Genomic DNA, 20958 nt, shown 5'->3' with positions numbered 1-20958 from the left:
GACCACGCATGGGGAAATTGTCCACCGAGGCATTAAGAAGCTCTAAAAGGGCATCATTATCATCAGGAAGTCTAGCCGCCTCTTCGATTAAGTTATAAATCTCTGCAGGTTTAAGTAATAGAAAAAATATGAAGACACAACAAAAATTCACAAGGTATGAGAGAGTGAAAAGAAACACACCTACTAACTGATTGTTCCTCTGACGAAGAGTATCTGCCTCCTGTGTCTTACTCCAAATCTCCCCCTTAAGCTTCGCACACTCAACCTCCAAGGAGTGATTCTTTCTTTGCGAGTCAGAGGCAACCGCATGAGAAGCTCGCGCCACCTGCAAGGACCAGAAGACAAAGGAATTCAAAATAATTAAAGTACAGAGAAGAACTGTTAGCCTAAACTCACCCCAGTCTACAAGAAAAAGAGAAGACGTACCATGGAAGCCATGGCAAATAAGAACTCTGGAGATATGGCTGAGGCAGGTCCTCGCAGAGATTCATGAATCAAAGTGGGAGCATTACATATGGAAGAAATCATTTGGCAGGTGCGAACTAAGTTATCATCGCCAACAGCTGCGAGTGAATCTTTGAAGATGAGAGATAATTGGGTCATGGGGGAAGCTGAAGTAGATTCGTCAGGGAACGGTAGCTCATTTCCCTGAGAGAGAGGAACTAAAGGGCTAGGAGATGAGGTAGTAGAGGTAATCTTTCTCCTCTTTTTGGGATTATCTTTCTTGTTGACATTCTTCGAAGAAGACTTGGAAGCAACGACTTTGCCCTTAGACTTCGCACAGCTAGTAGGCTTCGCGCGAGTAGAAGCCTCCTCCTCATCTTCAGAAGAGCCTTCATCATCATTGCTACCAATATCTAGCCCCTCCACCTTCGCACACAGATAAAGATAATAAATAGAGGCAACAATATTGTTAAAATAAAATTAAAAGTATTTCTTACATCATCAGTGATCGAACATAGAGTTTCCAGTGTGTTTTTTTTCTTATGAGCATTATAGTCCTTCTTCATCTTGGAAATCTGGAGACGAAGAAATTAGTGAAACAAAGAAAAAAGAAAATAAAGATTAATAAAGGGGCGAAGGTTAGAAAGACGTACCACTTTAACCTCCTCAATCCAACTAACTCCCAAGGAGAGCAGAGCGAGAAACCCTTAGGAAGGGGATTTATCGACCTATTGTCACCGTAACCGGTGATATATGGACCCTCAATAATAACATGATAAACATCCCAGCGATTTTCATTGGAATTCCTTGCAGTGCGATTAGTCTTATCGTTAAAATCAACGTCTCGCATAATCCTTTGATTCTCTGCGAGGCCATATTTCCTCGACATACGGACAGCCCAGCGAGATGACTCAGACTTCATGATCACCATATCTTAGTTGGCAAAGAAGCTTTCAACAGTATAATCAAAAGGAATAATTTCTAAGTCAGCATACGCTTCATTTCTGTATTCTCTAGGATAAAGGGATCCTAATCCAGCCGCACGACGAGCGAACTCCACCATAATCCTTATAGCGTTCCCGTTCAACTGAAAAATCACACGTTTAAATTTATCATGTGATAGGATTCTATAAAACAGAGGAATTCGCGGATCCAAGAGAGGGATAGGCAGACCAGCGAGAAGCTGCCCTACGGAGATAATTATTTTCTGATCATTCCATTGATCAGTCTTGAACCATTTAGGGTTAAGCGTCAAAGTAGGCCCTGATGAAGAAGGAGCGGATAATGTGAAACCTTCATCCCTGAATTCGACCTGTAACCTATCAAACTGTTCTACCATTCTCCAACCTGGCTTGTGTCCCATTGTTGATCTTCTAGAATGGGATTATAAATATCAAGGTAGTCAAGATAGCTAAGATGATCAAAGGGGTGAAATAATACAACAGACGGGAAACAGAAACAACAGTTGGAACGAAGAAAGATCAAGAATCAAGATCGAACAGAAAAATAGCTACGGTAAGAAACAAAAAGTTGCATGGGTTGAAGGAATAGGGTAAAAAGAAAGGAATAAAAACAATAAGAGGCCTTATAAAGGATTTCGTTTTCTCCCCACGAAATTTACTTTTACGAATGTATTAATGGGTGAAAGGACACGAAGCGACAGTTGCAGGGATTAATTGCAACGTGTCCAAAGGCAAATCGATAAGAACGACACGTGGAGAAGTTAAAGTCCGAGATCTCGGAATAATGTCAGTTAAGAAATATGAAAAGTTGGTGAGGTGCGGCAAATCACATTAAAGGTGTGAAGGGGATTATAAGAGCAGTTTCTTTCATCGCTCTTTCCATATTAAAGATCGCTAAGAGAAGAGGCAAAATGTAGGGGTTAAATATCGCACCTATAGGAATCACGCGAAGGGATACTATTATAAGGGGGCGAACGCACTCGCACGTAGTATATTACGGATGACGAAGCTGATGCCGTCATAAGGTCACGAGTAAAGTGTGAGGTCAGTGCGAAATTCCAAGAACATGTGCGAGAAGACCCAAGTGTAAGCGTGCGAGAACATCTCACGTCAGATCCGAAAATAGGGGATTTATTAGCGGTCCTCCACTATGCGAAACTCCTATATATAGGACCAACTACCACTGTGTTAAGGAGAGATCCTTTTGAGAGTAGAGATAGAACTTTAAGAGAGAGAAAGTTGTTTGCTCCTCAAGTTAAGGGTTTTACTTTACTTCTTTGTATTGATTTTTAAACTTAATAAAATCCTTCTAAGTGTTCTTCATGATGATTTCCTAGTTCATTATATAGATTATCTAAGGGGTGTAGTAGTAGGATTTTCTACTACTACACAGCTCAAATCCTTGACACTCTGCCTAGCCACTACACTAACACCTGCAACTGCTCATGCCATACCATTCTCTGCACATGACTACCTCTTCAATTCGGCCCCAACGGTATCCACCAAATCAGCAGTAGCCAGTTCTTCATTTCCTGCTCAGCTTCTCAATCAAATCCATATCAAACCGATTTTCATTTATTTATTTTCAAAACTCAGATTGAATAAAACTTAAATTCAACCAACACCCATCTATCCTAATCTCTTCTTCTTCTTCATCTGATTTCGAAAACCCACTTCATCTCGCCCTGAATTTCTTCATCTTCTTCTCACCAAACTCTGACCTATATCTCTAGAATCATCTCAGACCTCCCAGTTCTTCTCAGCTGTACCAGGTTCTCAAATTTGAGAACCCAGTCTTCGATTCTCTGTCTCAATCACTGTGAAACCTTCATAATCATTCTTGAGATCCATCCTCAACTTCAATCTTTCGATCTCCATATTTACTCTGCCAGCTGCCTCCATTTCCCTTTGTTTCAGGTGATAATGATTGATAAAAACGACAAACATGGTTAAGTAATAGCTAGAAAAGCTTTAGGCACCCAGCTGTGATGGTTAAGGGCTAACCAGCTCAAACATGGCTTGTCGGCTTCAGAAAACCGAATGCTTAATTTTCAGTTCAACAGTCAGTTTTAGGAGACTAACAGTTTTATTTCCTGCATAACTCCTCTTGCACGACCCAACGTGCTCTAAGTATCGTCTATGAATTGACCTTTTCTCCCTTTTCGTTCCAAATGGACGTTTTCTCCTTCTTTTGCTCATCATGACTCCAAAGTACCTAAATAACTCAAAAACACACATAAGATACATAATTTATAAAGACAATAACAAAGAAAGCATAAATACTAGATATAAAATTAGGTGTTTTAGACACCTATCAACAACAAGATTTTGTTAACGAGGAAACCGCAAATGCAGAAAAACCATGGAACCTAGTCCAGTTTTGAATACTCCCATAATTAAGCCGTTATACAAATAACACTACCAACTTCTTATAGTTGAGACCAGGTAAACTACCCTTAGTTACCTAGTTTCCGTCGGAAATCTAGGTTACGTTCATCTCAAACATGCATGTTTCCATAAAAGTTAATTCCATGAAACATCCTGCAACTAAATTTATTTTACCGTTTATCATAATATTTTTATGTAGATTATTGTTTTCATTAGTGCAACTGATCCAATTCATCGTCCGATATGATTTGAGAATTTTATGATCCAGTTTTGTTTAGCCTTGGTTATATGTACACATATACCTTATCATATTAATTAGTTTTTCATTTGATGCGGATTTGTGTATGTGGGAATACCGAATTTACTTGATGAGTTTAATTTTTGAATGAATACCGCAACTTCGTATAGTCGTGACTAGGTAAACTACCCCAGTTACTCGGTTTTCTCAGTATTCGCGAACCTACAACCAATATGGTTGACACGCGTGAATCCCAATACATAGTCCACTATCTTCGGTTGATTCACCCGCTGTTGAGACTTATGCACCTAACTCCTTTGGATGGTAACCAGATTCAACAAAAGACCATGTTTCAGTAACCAACTCACTTATCAATTATAAGTATTAGTAATTTGACCAGCGATAAAGTGGAGCAAAGGATCTTCCTTTTATAGATATAAACTCCTTTTGTCAAGAGATCAAACCAAGACATAGATTATCGAAATAACCAATCTTGATGAACAAGAACTCTCCAAGCAATGAATGTCGCTAGATATTTTATTCGATCTCACAAGTCTCATGTATATCGAAATAAACTGCTCGTTAATCCCAGAGAATCAAGCTCGTAGAAAGTCACATAAGGACCATAACCAAAAATAAGAGTCTTCAAATATTAAAGCTTCAAAGTTTTCAATCTTTAATTTAATATTCAAAGTAACTCCTATAAACAACTTGATTTCACTAGTTACCAATCACACGGGACGGAGTCTGTTAACGTTGATTTGATTAACATTTATGTCACATACATCCAGAATCACTTAGATCTGTGATAGTTAAATCTTCAAACAAACTTGAGTGGCTTTATATAAGAAGAGAAAAACCATGAAATAAACAAGTTTGATATATCGAAAATAATTATACTGTTAGTTCTTAAACACAAACTATAAACGAAGAAAATTAAAAGATAATTGATGTGATTATTATATTCCCTCCAGTAGTACTACTAAAGCTTTTTGATCCCAAGGAAAACTTTAAACAAAGTTAATACAAGATGTTTCACCTAATTAGATTACTCCCCTCTTTTTTCAAATTATCTTTCCACACTACAAAGGTGTGTTATGGGATAAGATTGTAAGAATACAAGATGGAGCAAACTGTCTAGTTGTTTTTCCTTATTGAGTTGCTTGGATTGACCTTGTTCAGCGAGTTTGATTGATCTCATCTTAGTTTGATCTTTGACCAAATCAGTTTATATTGATTAAACAGAAGATCCTTTAGTCTACTTTGTCTCTGACCGAAATATTAGTTTGGGAAAATTGATGAATAAGTAGGTTAATGAGATAGATGTATCCCTTTACTGTTTTGGGATACAATCCAAAGAGTTGAAAAGTGGGAATCTTCAAAGCAAAGAAGAAACTCAAGATATACTATGTTTTGGGATTCACGTGCGTAGATTGGATCAAATTGGTTGTAAGTGGGAAAAATTGATAATTTATTGGAGATTGGGATGTTAATAAGAATTTATGGATTATTTTCAACAAGTGATGGGTACTTTTTAATTTTGAAGATAATGGAGGGACAAGGGAAGATAAATATATACAATTTTTGATATTCATCCGAAAAAATGATATAATGGAGATAAAGTATGATGGAGGTAACAACTGAAAAGAGAGCAATGAAGAGAAAAACAAAGTTGAAAGAGTTACAGAGAAAATTGGAATAAAAAAATGGAAATATCAGAGAAATCAAAGTTTTTGAATTTTTCATCCACCTGGCGGCCACGTACGGAGATTCCTTCTTATTGGCTATCAAAGAGTTGTTCAAATAGCATTATTAGTCATTTAAAAGCTACAATGTATAATAGATTCAAACGGACTATACAATTTGTTTGAAATAATTTGTCAAATTAGTTATCTCAGGGTCCCGACCTTTTTTATACGTGCTTGTTGTAGAATTTTTCTAACTTTACATCTCATACTATTGAAGCTAAAATCATATCACAAATATTACAAAGAATATCTACAAGAAGCCCATGGGTCCAAAAAGAAAACTAAAAAGACGTTTAAAACATGGTTCGACATCAATTCATCGTCCGACGTTGTTATTATTCAGATGAATGGTTACAAAATATCTTGGGATAAACCTCAAAATATCCCATCTTACTCTCTCTCTCACTTAAAAAAATAACGCACATTTTTAGTAGTTTAGCCCTAAAATTATTGATGCACGAGTTGATACAACCAAAATTACAGTGTTAAGCTTGTATATTCTGACTTATTGCGTCTTCATTGAAAAACTGGGACCCGATCCTCGTTGTATCTTACCTGATGTGCTCTTTATTACCTCAGATTTTAGCTCATTTCGTTTGTTTCCAATTAGCCGGGTCTCACCTTGCTCTGACTCCTATGTTCTTCCTTGTCCTTCGCCAATTGTATTAAATGCTTTTGTCTCCTCTTTCAAACTCGGTCATCTATCTTTCATTTGTTTTTCACGTACGTTCATCTCTTTTGCTAGTAGTAAAGGCCAGTTTTGTAGGGTGGAAACCTGTGCTCCACCACAAGACGTCCATTCTCCAGTTTTATCGTTCGAAAATAGCCTGAACAATGATATGTGTCATTGATGTTATTCAGGAATTTTTTTGAATCGATTTAGAGAGAAAAATAAAACTAGTATAAATTCGGATACAAGACAGTGTTATCAGTCTTACAAACTGGGAAAACTGTTATAAGTTTGAACCCGTATTACATGTATTCGTACACGTAGCGGAGTAGCTATATATCGACTTACAGATCTGTGGTACGCATATTCTTATGTATATTATGTAAAATTATGTTCAACTCGTGAACTAGATCGGTATGCATACTCGTAGGCAAATCATTTAGGAACCGTGGTTATAGAACCTGTTTAGTTTACAAACCGATATGCAAACCAAAATAATTATGTGTTCCTGAACTCAGTTTTAGTACCCAAAACCGCTACACAAACCAAAATAGTTATGTATTCCTGAACTCAGTTTAGTACCCAAACCAGTATGCAAACCAAGATAATTCTATGGACTCCGGAATCTGTCGTAGTCTTAAGGTTTCAACTGGTATGCATACATTAAAAGTTTTGTTGACTCCGGAACTTGGTTTGGTTAAATGTTTACAAACCGGTACACGTACTCTGACTGACGTGAGTCATAAAAGGCTATGGTATTTATACTTTGTGCATTTACTAACCATGTCGATTATATTCAAGTGCGATTAAACTATTTTTACGAGAAAATTTGCATTTGATTAACTTTCTAAAACACTAGGCTTATTTGATCACATGATTGTGACTGAAGATTAATGTCTTAAGTGTTCATGAAAATGAGTATTAAGCTTTTAAGTTCAGTCGGCTAGTTTTGGCTAACCATGTTGAACATAGTCTTGTACGCGGTTCGGTTACGGTTTCACCTAACCAGAGTGTATATCTTGCTTATGTAAATCAGGTTCAAAGATTCCTCTAACGGCGGATATTGATTGCTTGGTTCCAAAGATATCTTAGCTTAAACCTAAAGCAACCTACGCTTTGAATATTTATAAAAGGGGAACTTCAAGCAACTGGGATCTATGAATCTCGACACTATTTTTTGGTGTGTCCTAGTTGTATCTAGAGTCGTGTTCTTCCCAACCCTTTTAGGGTTTAGTGACTACAAAGTCTTCATAGGGATTCATGAAGCCATGTACAGTTTTCTTTCCTTGATAACTCGAGTATCCTGATCTTGATTGTTTGTTGAGCTTTCTTCATCGATCAAGATAGATAGAAATCATCAAAGTTCTCTTCATCTCAAACTTTGTTGATTCCCCAGGTTTTATACTTGTGAGGTGAATAATAATCTAGGCTGCACTTCGGGTTGCATAAGTCTGAATTTTGAGGTTAGATAGACTTTGTCTGTTGCTATCGATTTCCACACCTTTGATCAAAAAATTTTATTGTAAAAAGAAATCATATAAATAGGATTAATATGTGGAAGGAAGATTGGTTCAAAATCTTCAATTGAGTTGAAGCAACTCTTAGTTGGTGTGACGTCATCTAGGGGAATCAATTGTGCGGAGTCCTGTTGGGATTCAAGAGGCGTAAGGAGCGCGACTGTACCTTAATTGGTGGTATACCTTTTAGGACTCAACTACATTCCAGTCCGAAGTTAATTGGTAGTAGGCTAGTGTCTGTAGCGGCTTAATACAATTTGGTGTTCAATCTGGACTAGGTCTCCGGATTTTTCTGGATTTGCGGTTTTCTTGTTAACAAAACTTTCGGTGTATGTCTTATTTATTTTTCCGCATTATATTGTTTATCTTTATAATTGAAATATCACAAGTTGTACGTTGATCAGTCATAGTAGATACATCCGACCTAGTTTGTTGGATACGACTTGATTGATTCTTGGAAATTTGGTATTTGGTACCGTCCAAGTAATCTCTTTGTTATTAGGTTCATGGACTTGTTTCTGTAAACGTTCTAATCGCAAGAGAGGGAGATATAACTCTAGATACTATTCCTTGATTGAGTTTAACTCTCGGAGTTGTATTGAGTTTGTCCATACAGATTTCCTAAGAAAAAAGTGGTGGTGTATTTTGGTACCCCCGCGTTTTCACACATAATGAAATCTCTCTTATAAATATACTCAAAAGATTTGAGAGGATCTTTTTGTTTTTGGGGTTGTTCCTAAACATAACTAACTTTAGTATGCCATTGTGGCGGTGTTACTAAACTTTAGGAAATAATTACGGGATTAATTGAGAAGTGAGAATTAATTCCTATTAATTTTGGAGGCTTGATTTCAATGGGTTTTTGAATGTAAACTATTAAGGACCTTAGGTTGATATTTTTTTTGGCAGTGACTAAATACTACGTACACTTAGGTTAAATACAACCCTCTCTAAGTATTGTAAACTTAACTAAAGTGGGTAATTAAAACCTACTCCTCCCTCTCAGATAAACTTGTACCAGTGAATTCTTCTTCTACGATTTCTCATTACATGTAACGGAGGATTAAGAATTAATGGAAGCTTTATCGAAATTCAATGCCGCACACACTTTTCTTCAATGCGAACACATAGTTTAAATCATGTTCCAAACAGTTAAAACCCCTAACATTAAAACCTAAAAACTCCTCAATCAAATCAAATTGGGTTATCATAATTAGCTAACAACATCGCGTCGTGTTCTAATTTAATCAAATCCAAGTGATGTTACAACAATAGGTGATGAATCACAATCAAAATATGATACATATTTGATGATGATGGTGATTAGTAGAGCATTGCTCGGTCGAACTCGCGTGCGTTGCTATCTCAAGCATGTTTGTCAATGTTAGTGATCAAAACTATAAGTATTGAATTCTAGCCTATTTAGATGTCTCGGACTAGGACATAGATTGTGTAGTTGAGCTTTATACTTCACGGTGTTCATCATTTGAATATGAAGAACTATTAAGGGGAGCTTGTGGAACTTCATCAACAAAAGGTATGTGGAGACTGAAACTTATCTATCACTTGGAAAGTCTATTTCTACTCTATCTCCTATATTGAGACATAAGTCGTGTTACGATATAGTTTTCTATTATACACATTTGAAAGACTTAATTGGGATTATGAAGCCAGAGTCGATTCTCCTTTAACCTTAGGTTTTCCTAAACCTTGTAGGTTAACGACTTGAAAGACTTAATTGGGATTATGAAGCCAGACCCAACTATTTCTCTTGTAGTTGCGTGTTCTGATCTTGCCCGATTCTATCGTTTGAGTACTATCTTCTCTAAGATTTGCTCGAGATTAATTTCTCCGACAGGCAAGATAAAACGTGATCACAAACATATTCGTCTCATCGTTTGCGATTCCACAATATCTAGTTTCTCCATCATACGATTTAGATTATTGTGAGGTGATTGATAATACTGAGCTATTCTTCGGGAATATAAGCCTGGTTTATCAATTAGTTGCTGTTCACCTTGATTTATCAAAAGACGGAACAAAAACTCTTGGGTATTTCTGTGGGAGACAAATTTATTCAATCCTATAGACTTTTCTGTGTGAGACAGATTTGTTTATCAACTCTTCGACTTTGGGTCGTAGCAACTCTTGGTTGTGGGTGAGATCAGCTAAGGGAATCAAGTGCGTAGTATCCTACTGGGATCAGAGACGTAAGGAGCATAATTATACCCTGAATCAGTGTGAGATTTATTAGGGTTCAACTACAGTCCAGTACAAAGTTCATTGGTAGTAGGCTAGTGTCTGTAGCGGCTTAATACAGTGTGGTGTTCAACCTGGACTAGGTCCTGGGGTTTTTATTCATTTGCGGTTTCCTCGTTAACAAAATTCTGGTGTTTGTGTTATTTTTTTCCGCATTATATTTTGTTATATAATTGAAATATCACAGGTTGTGCGTTGTATCGATCAATTAGGAAATCCAACGTTTGGTTGTTGATTGAGATTGATTGATCCTTGAACATTGGTCTTTGGTACCGTTCAAGTTTAATCATCTTATATTCAATCAGGCTCGCAGATTTCTATTTGCTGATTGCGGATTGGATTAAGAGTTAGAGATATAATACTCTTTGATATACTTTACTATAGATTGAGTCTGATTGTCTAGTTAATTATCTAGAAAGTGTATTGGAGTAAGTCCTCTCAGATTGCCAAACGAAATTTTGGGTGTGGTTGTTAGACCCCCCGCATTTTCAATGATGAACATGGATTTTTATACTTTCTTGATGATGGTATATTATGGTTATGAGTTGTTTATTTGCCAATAGTTGTTGTTGATGTCATTTGACTTTTTTAAACATCCCACCAAACCGTAGTTTAGCAGTAGCAGAAGGGAAAGGGATAAACAAAAACCAAGCAGGAAGATAATAAAGGTCAGTTTTAATTACCCACTTTATTAAGATAGTATAGTCAGTCAGTTGACTATTGTCATTGTAATGTAGTCTGTGTGGGTTATGTGTCTCCTATAAATACTTGTCTCGTATTCTTAACAAACATCTAATGATATTTCTGTACTGGTATTTTCATATATCTATTGTAAGCTTTTTATTGATTTCTCATGGTATCATTCGGGAAAAATAATCACTAAAATTCTTTTCCGATCCTAGTCGTTTTCATCTCCATACTCTTTAATGGAGAATCAATTTTTGGTTTTTGTTGCATCATCATCATCAAAAGGTTTTCCTAAAAATAAGAAGAAAAAGAAGACGACGACGAAATCAAATTCTAATATTGAAGAAGATTCTACTTTTACAACTGGTAATGCTTTGAAATTTGGGGTTTTATTTTCTTAAGTACAATGATGGTGATTTTCCATTCAACAAAGGTAATTTTCGTTACAATTACAAATATTTTCAGTTCTTGTTTTCATATTAGGGTTTTCAACTTTGGGTTATTGAAACTGCTGATTAATGGTTATGATTCTCTACAAAGACCCATTCATATTTTGAACCCTAATCATTCTCTGAAGTTGTTTCTTTCTCTAATCCTTCGAAACCCACTACTAGAACATCATCATCATCAACCTCTCACATCAACAAAATCATCTCCCTTATTTCTTTAACCAATCTTATTCTTGAATGGGTTTTAGTGTTTATTCAATATTTCACTGCTATTACTTGAGATAATTTGAAAATTTACGTATCTCAATTCTCACCACAAAAGTTTGGGTTTTTTGGTGATTTCTTGTTAATGTCAACCTCAAATAGGTTTGTTTTTCATTTGATATTGGATCAAAATTAGTATTTAATAATGGAATACACAAAAAACAGTTGAATATCATGAATTCTGTAACAATTCTGGCAACAACAGTAGTATACAAGGGGTATCTTCAAGGATGGTGTACTTATTAAGGGAAACTAATCCTTTTTTATGCGTTTATTTTAATTGAGATATCACTACTTCTTGGAACTACTATTTCCAACAACAACATCAACTTCTTATCTACAGGATTAACTAATTAATACCAACAACAACAACTTCAATATCAATCCAAAAGCAGTAGCAATTTCCGAGTAATGTCAACATTGGGTAATAACTTTTTAATAACAATTTTTCCCCATTCGTTCATTGTTACTTCTTTTTTGTGTGAGTTTAGCATATGAAGTAATAATGTTCAATACCTAACTGGTTCTAAAAATATATTTCAATAACTAGTTATATGACTTGTTATTTCAAAACAAGTCATATCAATACCTTTGCAGATCTGGTCTTACAAACACCAGTTTCTAAGTATCATTTTTGAGTCTCTTAACCAACAGAGAACACCAGGACGAATACCGAAAGCTACTATTTCAGTTGTTAACTCAACTTATGTTACTATTTCTAATGTCCCATAAAAAGTTGCTACCTCAGTACCTTTTCACATTGGATTTTTGTTCAAAGGTTAATCAATTTTAAACTTGAAGATTGTTGTTGCTGATTGTTCTAATCATTTAAGTCTTTTCAGCTATGAATATACTTCTTCAGTTGGCTTTTCTATTTTGCTTTACATGGTGAGTATGGTGCATTTTTCATATTACACTTGAAGATTACTTGTTGCTGGGAGTTATGCATTATTTTATGAGTTCATGTGGTGATCAAGACTTGGCACACTGACAAACTGCTTACTTCTAGTTGCCGTCAGTATTACTCCTGCTACTATTACTTCCACTACTGAAGATGTTTTTCCTACAACAAGTTATGATGGTGAGAGTGGTGCATTCATAATATTGCGATTCACTGTTTCCAATAGTTTTTCCTCAACTATTTCTTCAACAAGTTCAGTCTTGGGACATGGTGATAAGTTCAGTTTTCGAATGGTGCTTCAAATTTATCAACTGGTGCTGCTGTTACTTCATCGAATTGTGGTACATTCATCACTATTGTCCTGGTACAATTAATGTTGTAGTTGCTTCTTCTACAAAATTTATAACTCTGCTTACTATTTCATACTACTGCTGGGCTTGTTGCTGCAGTATTCATTGTTCTTTTGATTTTAGTCTCTTGACTGCTGTTTAAGGGAGTGATTATTATTTTGTTTTCTTATCCCAAACTGAATAGTGTGAGGTGTGTGGTCAGTTCGGGGGAGTGTTGTTAGTTTTATTTTTACTGTTCTTTTCTCTTCAAACTGTTTCAGCCTCTACCTATAATGTTTGAGGGGGATGTATTAGGATATATAGTCAGTCAGTTGACTATTGTCATTATAATGTAGTCTGTGCAATTATGTTTCTCCAATAAATACTTGTCTCATGTATTCTTAACAAACAACTAATAATATTTCTGTGCTGGTATTTTCATATACCTATTGTAAGCTTTCTATAGATTTCTCACACATTAGTAAAGGTTTACAATATTCGGAGAAGGTTGTATTTAACTTATGTGGAGGTTGTATTTAGTAATTGCCTTTTTTTTTTTTTGACAAAAATGGCAAATTAGAATAAAAATTGAACACTCACAACGCAGTGAGCTTCAAAGATTGAACTAACAAGGCTAGCTCATAATAATTACAACATTCCAATTATAAATTAGAATAGACAGAGAATAACTCTCAAATAACTTAGGTTGATTTTTATTAATGAAAAAAATTATAGTGTCAGCAACGATAATTTTTATCATAAGTATCTGATTTTTCTAAAGAAAATGTATGTTATATGCTAGTGATAATAATGATATAATTTTTTTTGCTTAAGAGAGCGTCCTAAAATTTATCAGCGATCACCGAGATCTTTTCAAGGAATTAGGAGGCCGCAGATATCGGAGACGGTTATGTTAGTGGTGGATATCTTGGGTAAGATGCAGGGCTCAAAGCTTGGATCTTGTGCTTTTCCTTCTCTACCTTTTTAGCCCTTCGCCGCTTCTTTTAAGATGCTGGCATGCGTCTCCAAACATTTCGCCACCACAGTGCTAGATATTACTGGTTAAACCGTGGCTGCACAACTGACTCTGGCAGCACGGCCCTGGGATTTAAGGACAACAAAGACAAAACTTGGCATTTATCCAAGAACAACAACTGGACTTTGATGTTTTCTCGTTTTTGTTTTTTATCCTCAATATATTCTTATTATACATACGTCATCACCGTAGAGTATACAAGAAGAAGGGTATCATAGGAAGAAAAAACAACAACACAGTACTACTACCTGCTGCAACTCGCTCTTCTCCCCTCCTAAATTTAGAAAACAACACTTATCAGGTGAGACCCTAAACAGTAAACCAGAAAAAAAAAAAACCCTAATTTATCTCCTCTTTCCTTCTAACTTTGGTTGAGTACTAAAACCCTTTTCAGAAAATCATCAATTTTCTGCAACGAAGTATTTTGCTTAGCAAAAAGGGACCTCATTTTTCTGCTCATTTTTTCACTTCTTCTATCAGGGATGAATTTCTACAGAATTTTATGAAACCCTAAAATGATCTTAATTCTTGGTTGGGATCATTATGCAAATGTCTTCGACCCCTGTTATGACACCATCTCCATTAATGGCAACTCAATCGGATTCAAACAACAATCATCAGACATCAGCTTCTCTCTCTTTAGGGTTCCTTTCTTTACCACCTTCATCATCAGCTCCACCTTCTTCGCATCATCACCACCATCAACAGCAACAGCAACAAAGTCATAGTAACAGTAATCGTTCTCCCACATTAATTTATTCTGATCATCAACATCAGAACCAGAACCATTATCAGCATCAAAATCAAAATGTTCCGAATGTGATTCTACAAGAGACAATTGCAACGGCACATCCAATTAATGAGATACCAATGCCAGTTGTGACACCTGTAGCTAGGGTTAGACTTTCTGACATTATGGCTTATGATGGAGCACCCGGAGTTATGTATAGTAGATCGGTAGAAGCACTTTCCGGTTCATTAATGAGACATAATGCAGTTGTTATCGAACTTGGAAGTGATGATGCTTCTCTAATTAGATGTGGGTTAGAATCGGCAAGGTTGTATTTTAGAACAAGGGCTCAGAATGGTGGTGCTGGTGTTACAGGTGGTGCTGGGAATTGGGTTAAACCCAGTAAAGGGGTTTATATGTACAGAGCAGGAAGGTAGAAAATGATCAATTTACAAAGCTATTTTCCTTTCCAATTTCTTTTTTAGTATTTTTATGTTCCTGAAATAGAAGTTATATCACCAAACTTTTTTACTTTCTAATTTCGGATATGGTAGTTTCAAGGTAGAATTAGTGCATCATTTGATGTAAAATATCGATTCCCTTTGGCTTTATATGCTAGTTCTAAGAAAATGGTTGGTGCTGGTGATAATATCTTAAGATTTGGATACAGAACTGAATAACTCAGTGTAGTAGGATTTAAGTCCAAAACTCCAAATCGAGATAGTCTTTGAGGTAAAACTTTCGTAATAACACAACATGAGGATTTAAGAATAAGTTTCGAAGGCAACCCAAATGTGCAATGTTAAATCCTCGTGAATTACCGATAAGGTTGGAGAGATTGGGGGAGAATTTACCGTTACAGTTAGGTACGGCGTTCCCTATTATCTAGTTGAGCCTGCTGTTGGATTAGTCTCCTGAACAGGCATCAGTTTTATTGATGTCACAAGACATCAAATGGGACAGGCTCTGGCAAGATGGCTTTATACGTTTTTAGGTAGTTCTTACTTTGATGGAGCTTACCATTATTTCAAGTTGACTTAAGTCTGCCAGGTGGTAGAACACGTCAAACCTTTTTTCATTCATGTTTTTATTTTTTACTAAATTTTTGTAACAGAAAGGCTGTACCTTGAGTCTTGACGTACATTGATAGATCACATTGGACCAAAACTGCACCTTTCCCTTTAAGTATATGGCGATCTATTCGTCCCTTGTCTCATATCGAGTTGTTTTGCCGTCATCTCATATGCAGGGCTTTTGAAGATGGTGACTCGTCTCCCCCATGCATGGCTGATGTTTTTAGATGTATGGGAAAGGCTGCTCGTGCCGCTCTATGTGCAATAGCTAGACATCTCCGTTTACGTAGCGAGTAATGCTGATGCATTTTTATGTTTTGATGTCAGAGCACATATAGTATACTGTCGCCCGTGGCATTTGGATCTCTAACTCTTCTTCTTTTTGTTGTTGTTGCTGTTATGAAAACTACCTGGCAGTGTTTTTAATCATTTACTTGACGATACCCCATTGTCTGCGAATGAGGTATCCTCATCCGTGCTGGTTGCAGCCTATTCTCATATTTCCTTACAAAATGGGAAGAGTGCTTTTGGTGGAGGAAAACCATCCATGAATAACGAAATTGAGAAAGGACTGCTGACGCTAATCGCCTCAGATAGTCCTGGGATTCAGGTATGCAAGGAAAGATCCTTTTTTATTGCCATTTGTATGTTAGTTTGAACCGCTAACTAAAACTGGGAATATGCCTAATAGCCATGTAAATGTCGCTATTGTGTGATCCTCAAATCATTCTTTTCAGCTTTTTCTTGCATAGGTTTGTGATCCTAATAGTCGTTGGTACCTCGCTGATGGAGGATCCAGCCCTGGGGATCTTTTGCTGCTGACAGGGAAGGCACTCAGCCATGCTACTGCTGGACTTCATCCCGCAGCTTCATATAGGGCAGCAACTGACTACTCTTCAAGCAGCAGTAGTAATGGACGGTTAGTTACAGATTTCTTCTTCATTTTTCCCCTTTTCAATTTTTTTTATTTAGTCATCATGATACTGGTTTTCCCCAGGATTGCACAATGTTAGTTGCTTAAATGTATTTTCAAAAAGGACCTAAAAGCAATGCTAGGGCATGACCAGAAGAATTGTGTGAAATAGGTAAACTGGTCCAATTGAGGCACGATACTAACCAAATTGTGCGCATTTGACTTGTGCTTAGGACATCACTGGCATTTAGGCTCATGCCTCAAAGCAATGCTATATTAGATTGTTCTCCAATCGCCAAAGCTGGTCATGTAACTCCTCAAAGCTATGTACCAATCTCCGTAAGCCAGTTCATGGATGACCTATCTGCCGAAGAAGATGTAGCATGCAACCATCCTGTAAACAATTATGTTAGTATTTATTATCTTCTGGATACATGCATCTCAAACATGAAAAAGTGGGTTGAGACTGGAGAAACCACGAAAAACGTGACACAGTTGACTCTGTCAGTCTGTCTTTCACATGTCATCATTTCTCTGGTTTTCACCATTCTATTTGTTGTTGGTATGGAGAATGAATCGTTCATCTTTGTATTTATGTTGCATCGAAATAAGGCAAATGGGTGGAAGCTGGATAACTAGGCCATTCTCAATTCGTGCAAATTTTACCCATTTGTTTCTTTGAAAGATTAAAAGTAATCCACATCAATTTCTAGGGGGACATCGTAATTTTCAGTCCCATTTTCTTCCAATAATTAAAACTCAGTGCTGCTTTGTTTGAACCCTCAACTAACTTACCATCACGAGTTTGGTCCGCAGGAAGTACAAAGGAATTTGACCAAGGATCCATCCTTAAGAAGCGTTCTTTCAGATCCATTATCGTGAGTGGATCTGCTCTGACCGTTACTTTTTTCTTTGTTTTTCAGTTTGCAGTCTTGTTTCTCCTGTTAATTATTTTCCTATCTAATCATGTTTGATATGTATGTGACGATGACAAGATCAATTCCTTATTACTTCCTTTTACTCTTGATTTACAGTGGTGCGTTTCTTGAAGATGCTGTGGTTGTTTCATGTGGGCATTCGTTTGGTGGTCTCATGTTGAGGAAGGTCCTTGAAGCGGTAAGTTGAACGGTGATATTTTATTTATATTTATTTTTAGGTAGCAAAACTGTTTCGAAAAAATAGGTCAGTAATGGTATAGAGTTGGTTTTGGAGGTGACAAATGGAAATGCCATTGATATAGCAGTGTTCAATGATTGAACTAGATTTAGAAATCAAAGTATGTGCCAGGGTGAGGAAAAGCTTGATTCTGGAATTGAAGACCATGAATCTAGACCTTAGATCCTTTCGCTCCAACTGGATTAATTTCTCACTGAAACCATTTTTGTGTATCAGGGTAAATACTACAAGATTCTTTTTTTGTTTTTCTTTGAAAGGATCAAGAAGTTACAAGATCACTTGTGGATAGATCTCCTGTTTTCTCTGGAGTTAAGTACCAAGATTTTGCTCTTAGGTTACTATTACAACTATGCTCCTTCACGAAAATCATTTAATCTTGAGCTCTCGTGTCATGTCCTGATTTTCTGAATGGTTAAAGAAGCAAGACCCTGGGAAAGCACTGTAACATGTATAAAAATAGACTTGATGTGTTTTTCTCAAATGATGTCGACTCCTTGTTTGCGTTTACTTTTTCTGTGCAACGACAGTTGGTTCCCTTAACTGCGACTTCTCTATTTTGGCGAAATTCGAAAATAACTAAATGTGAGGTAAATAAAAGCTGAATTGTTGGTTTGGATGCAGTGCAGATGTAGCCTTTGCAATGCCGAGATTGACAGTGGGTCTTTGATTCCTAATCATGGTACGTCATAAATGTTTGGATGCAGTTCTTCTTCCCTTGAATTGTTTTAATTTTGTTTTTTCTCTTCACTTTTCTTTTCTAATGCCATTGTATGTCCTCGCCGAACTTCACAGCCTTGAGAGCTGCAGCTGCTGCTGTGAAGCATGAGGATGACCGAAGACTTTTCCACAATGCAGCTCTCCGGAAACGCCGAAAAGAAGTTGGTGAAAACGTGGATACGATGAAGAGGCTAAACATGGTACTGTATGCTCATAAATGCTTGATAGGTTAAGGATTGCATGATAGGTTAAGTACGTTTTCCAGTTAGTGACGTGCCTGTCTGAACCGATGGCATATAGCTATATAACCGATGTATAAAATCGACGTCCATACAAGGAAGAAAGAATGTGTGCATATAACTATATAGTGCATGGTGTTAATTAATGCTGTTAACTTCACCATACAATTTCTTCCCCGATGGCAAAAGCATAGGTTTGTCATATGTTAGCACTGAGCACTGGAGGAAACTTGTGAGAGAAAATCTTTTGAGTCAGCCATCTTGGTTGTGCTTGCAACCATTTACTTTCTGCCAGTGTCGGAAGTTTGTGTGCACATTTCAGAATTTGATAAGGATCAGTAGTTCTCTTTTTTCTCCAGCATACATAATAGTATTACCAATTAGTAGACGAATTTTGGCAGCTTCGAACCAAACTTTTTTTGATCATATGAAACTCTGATTTTCCTAGTTACCTATGTGCCTACTTTCACATCCATGTTGACACGTTGCTGAATCACAAGATGTCAGGTCTTGTAAAAACATGATATAGAACTGTGTCATTGCTATTGAGGTCCGTTTTTAAGTTTTAGATATTGCACTGCAAGATTCTTAATTAAGTTTTCTTCAGGAAAATGTTGAAATGAGTACTGAAAGCGATGGCCAGATGCACCACAGAGGGGTCCAATATCCATTTTCTGTTAATGAAAAAGTGGTAATAAAGGTGGGCTCAAACGCGTTTTGAACATCATACTCCTGCAGATTTCTGTTTGGTATTTTGCATTCTGAAGGTTGATTGAGCTGTTGTGCAGGGAAATAAGAGGACTCCGGATAAATTTGTAGGAAGAGAAGCAGTCATCACAACTCAGTGTCTCAATGGCTGGTGAGTTGGTAAATTTAGTTATTCGTATCTGAAATAATTGATCTTATTGTATTGTACTCCGATACCAAAAATTGTGGGATTTCCTTTGGATTTGGTGTACAGTCATGAGCAGAATGGTAATCGACTTTTGCTCTAACTGTGGAGATGCATATGCCTTTTTTCTAACAAGCAGATGCTTGTTCTGGTTATTTCTATTTTAAACTTGATTTCACGTGCAAATAGATGGTGCAGGCGTTTGGAAGTACATATTAGTTTTTGAACACGTAAAACTGATGTGAACTATGCAGTACATTATCATGCCCCAAATGGCAATCATTTAAAGTTAATCATCACTAATTTACCATTTACCATTTGGCATTTGCAATTAATTACTGTCTTGTTGTCGGCATGTTATAACTTACATGGAAAGTTCTGAGAAAGTTACTCACATCTTTTTTACTGTACACTTTGAATATGATGCAACTGGTCACTGTAATTTGGAAGTGCTGCTGAATTACCCTGCCGGGGGCTCCAAAATTTGGACCAACAATATGCTGGCCTTTTATATTTGCTGGTAAATAACAATATTCATATGGAAAACTTGGAGATAACTAGCATCCCCCACTAAGATGGATAACTGAATTCTGTTACGACAATATTTATGGTTTTTGTAATTGTCAACTTTTGATGGCACAATCCTACTTTACCAAGTTATCATATATATCATGCCCGTTATTCTTGTAGGTACCGCTTGCAGATTCTTGGAAGCGGAGAGAGTGTTAGGTTACAATATCGTTCTCTTCAGAAGATCTTGAGTTCTCAGGCAGCTGAGGATAGGCGCCCATCTCAGTCGATGATACCAAACAGTAGCTGATTACAACGTAGTACTGGTCCAGAACGCAAGCCTGTTGCAAAATATGCAGAAATGGCTTAAATCTGGAGGATGACACCAAGATATTCTCTTGGCAGAAATGCAGAATTTAGAAACCTTAGCAACTGAAAAGAAGTCTGTAAAGCTGCTAAGCGCAAAAGCAGAAAGCAAGAAAAGGAACCCCAGAGGATCGTTCTAATTCCATATGAATCAGTACTGAGAAGCATGTGCCCATCACTCCAGCAGTGAAGAGGAGAACTTTTTTGACACAAGATAAGTTAGGTTATTTAATATGTTCTTCTGTATCAATTGATGGAAAGATTCTGGGGGATGTGATCTCAGCTGTACATTTTTGTATTATTGAAGACATTTTGTAAAATGTTTTAGATAAATGAAAATTGTTAAATATGTAGAATCCATTTGCTTATCTGATGATGCTCTGAATTTTGAATCCTAGCTGATAAAATTGGACGATGTCAACGATATTGTAAACTAAAGATTGCAACTGT

The 20958-nt window shown here is 36.6% G+C and overlaps 1 protein-coding gene across 2 annotated transcripts; it reads left to right on the top strand.

Annotated features, from left to right (window-relative positions):
- Positions 1-14118: 14118 nt before the first annotated feature.
- Positions 14119-20864, top strand: LOC113303280. 2 transcript variants are annotated; one of them, XM_026552306.1, is made up of 13 exons: positions 14119-15055; positions 15872-15988; positions 16113-16305; positions 16448-16614; positions 16842-17016; positions 17425-17486; positions 17643-17724; positions 18001-18092; positions 18411-18463; positions 18577-18701; positions 19348-19440; positions 19529-19599; positions 20323-20864. In XM_026552306.1, exons 1-13 carry the CDS (start codon positions 14436-14438, stop codon positions 20450-20452), a joined length of 1980 nt encoding a protein of 659 aa, XP_026408091.1. In that variant the 5' UTR covers positions 14119-14435; the 3' UTR covers positions 20453-20864. The 2 variants fall into 2 exon arrangements, with proteins under 2 accessions (XP_026408091.1, XP_026408092.1); XM_026552307.1 differs by lacking the exon at positions 18001-18092 and having other exon boundaries at positions 18406-18463.
- The last annotated feature ends 94 nt before the right edge of the window (positions 20865-20958 follow it).

The sequence above is a fragment of the Papaver somniferum genome, chromosome 8 (genome assembly GCF_003573695.1).
Source record: "Papaver somniferum cultivar HN1 chromosome 8, ASM357369v1, whole genome shotgun sequence".
Taxonomy (NCBI): domain Eukaryota; kingdom Viridiplantae; phylum Streptophyta; class Magnoliopsida; order Ranunculales; family Papaveraceae; genus Papaver; species Papaver somniferum.
The sequence above is the reverse complement of the archived record's forward strand: the minus strand, read 5'-3'. Positions and strand labels throughout refer to the sequence as shown.

What these genes read in the sequence shown, in the direction of transcription:
- LOC113303280 (XM_026552306.1), top strand. Translation starts at nt 14,436, where the DNA reads ATGCAAATGTCTTCGACCCCTGTTATGACACCATCTCCATTAATGGCA. An exon ending in TATATGTACAGAGCAGGAAG is followed by an intron (nt 15,056 to 15,871) that starts GTAGAAAATGAT and finishes TCTCATATGCAG; the next exon opens with GGCTTTTGAAGATGGTGACT. An exon ending in CAGATAGTCCTGGGATTCAG is followed by an intron (nt 16,306 to 16,447) that starts GTATGCAAGGAA and finishes TTTCTTGCATAG; the next exon opens with GTTTGTGATCCTAATAGTCG.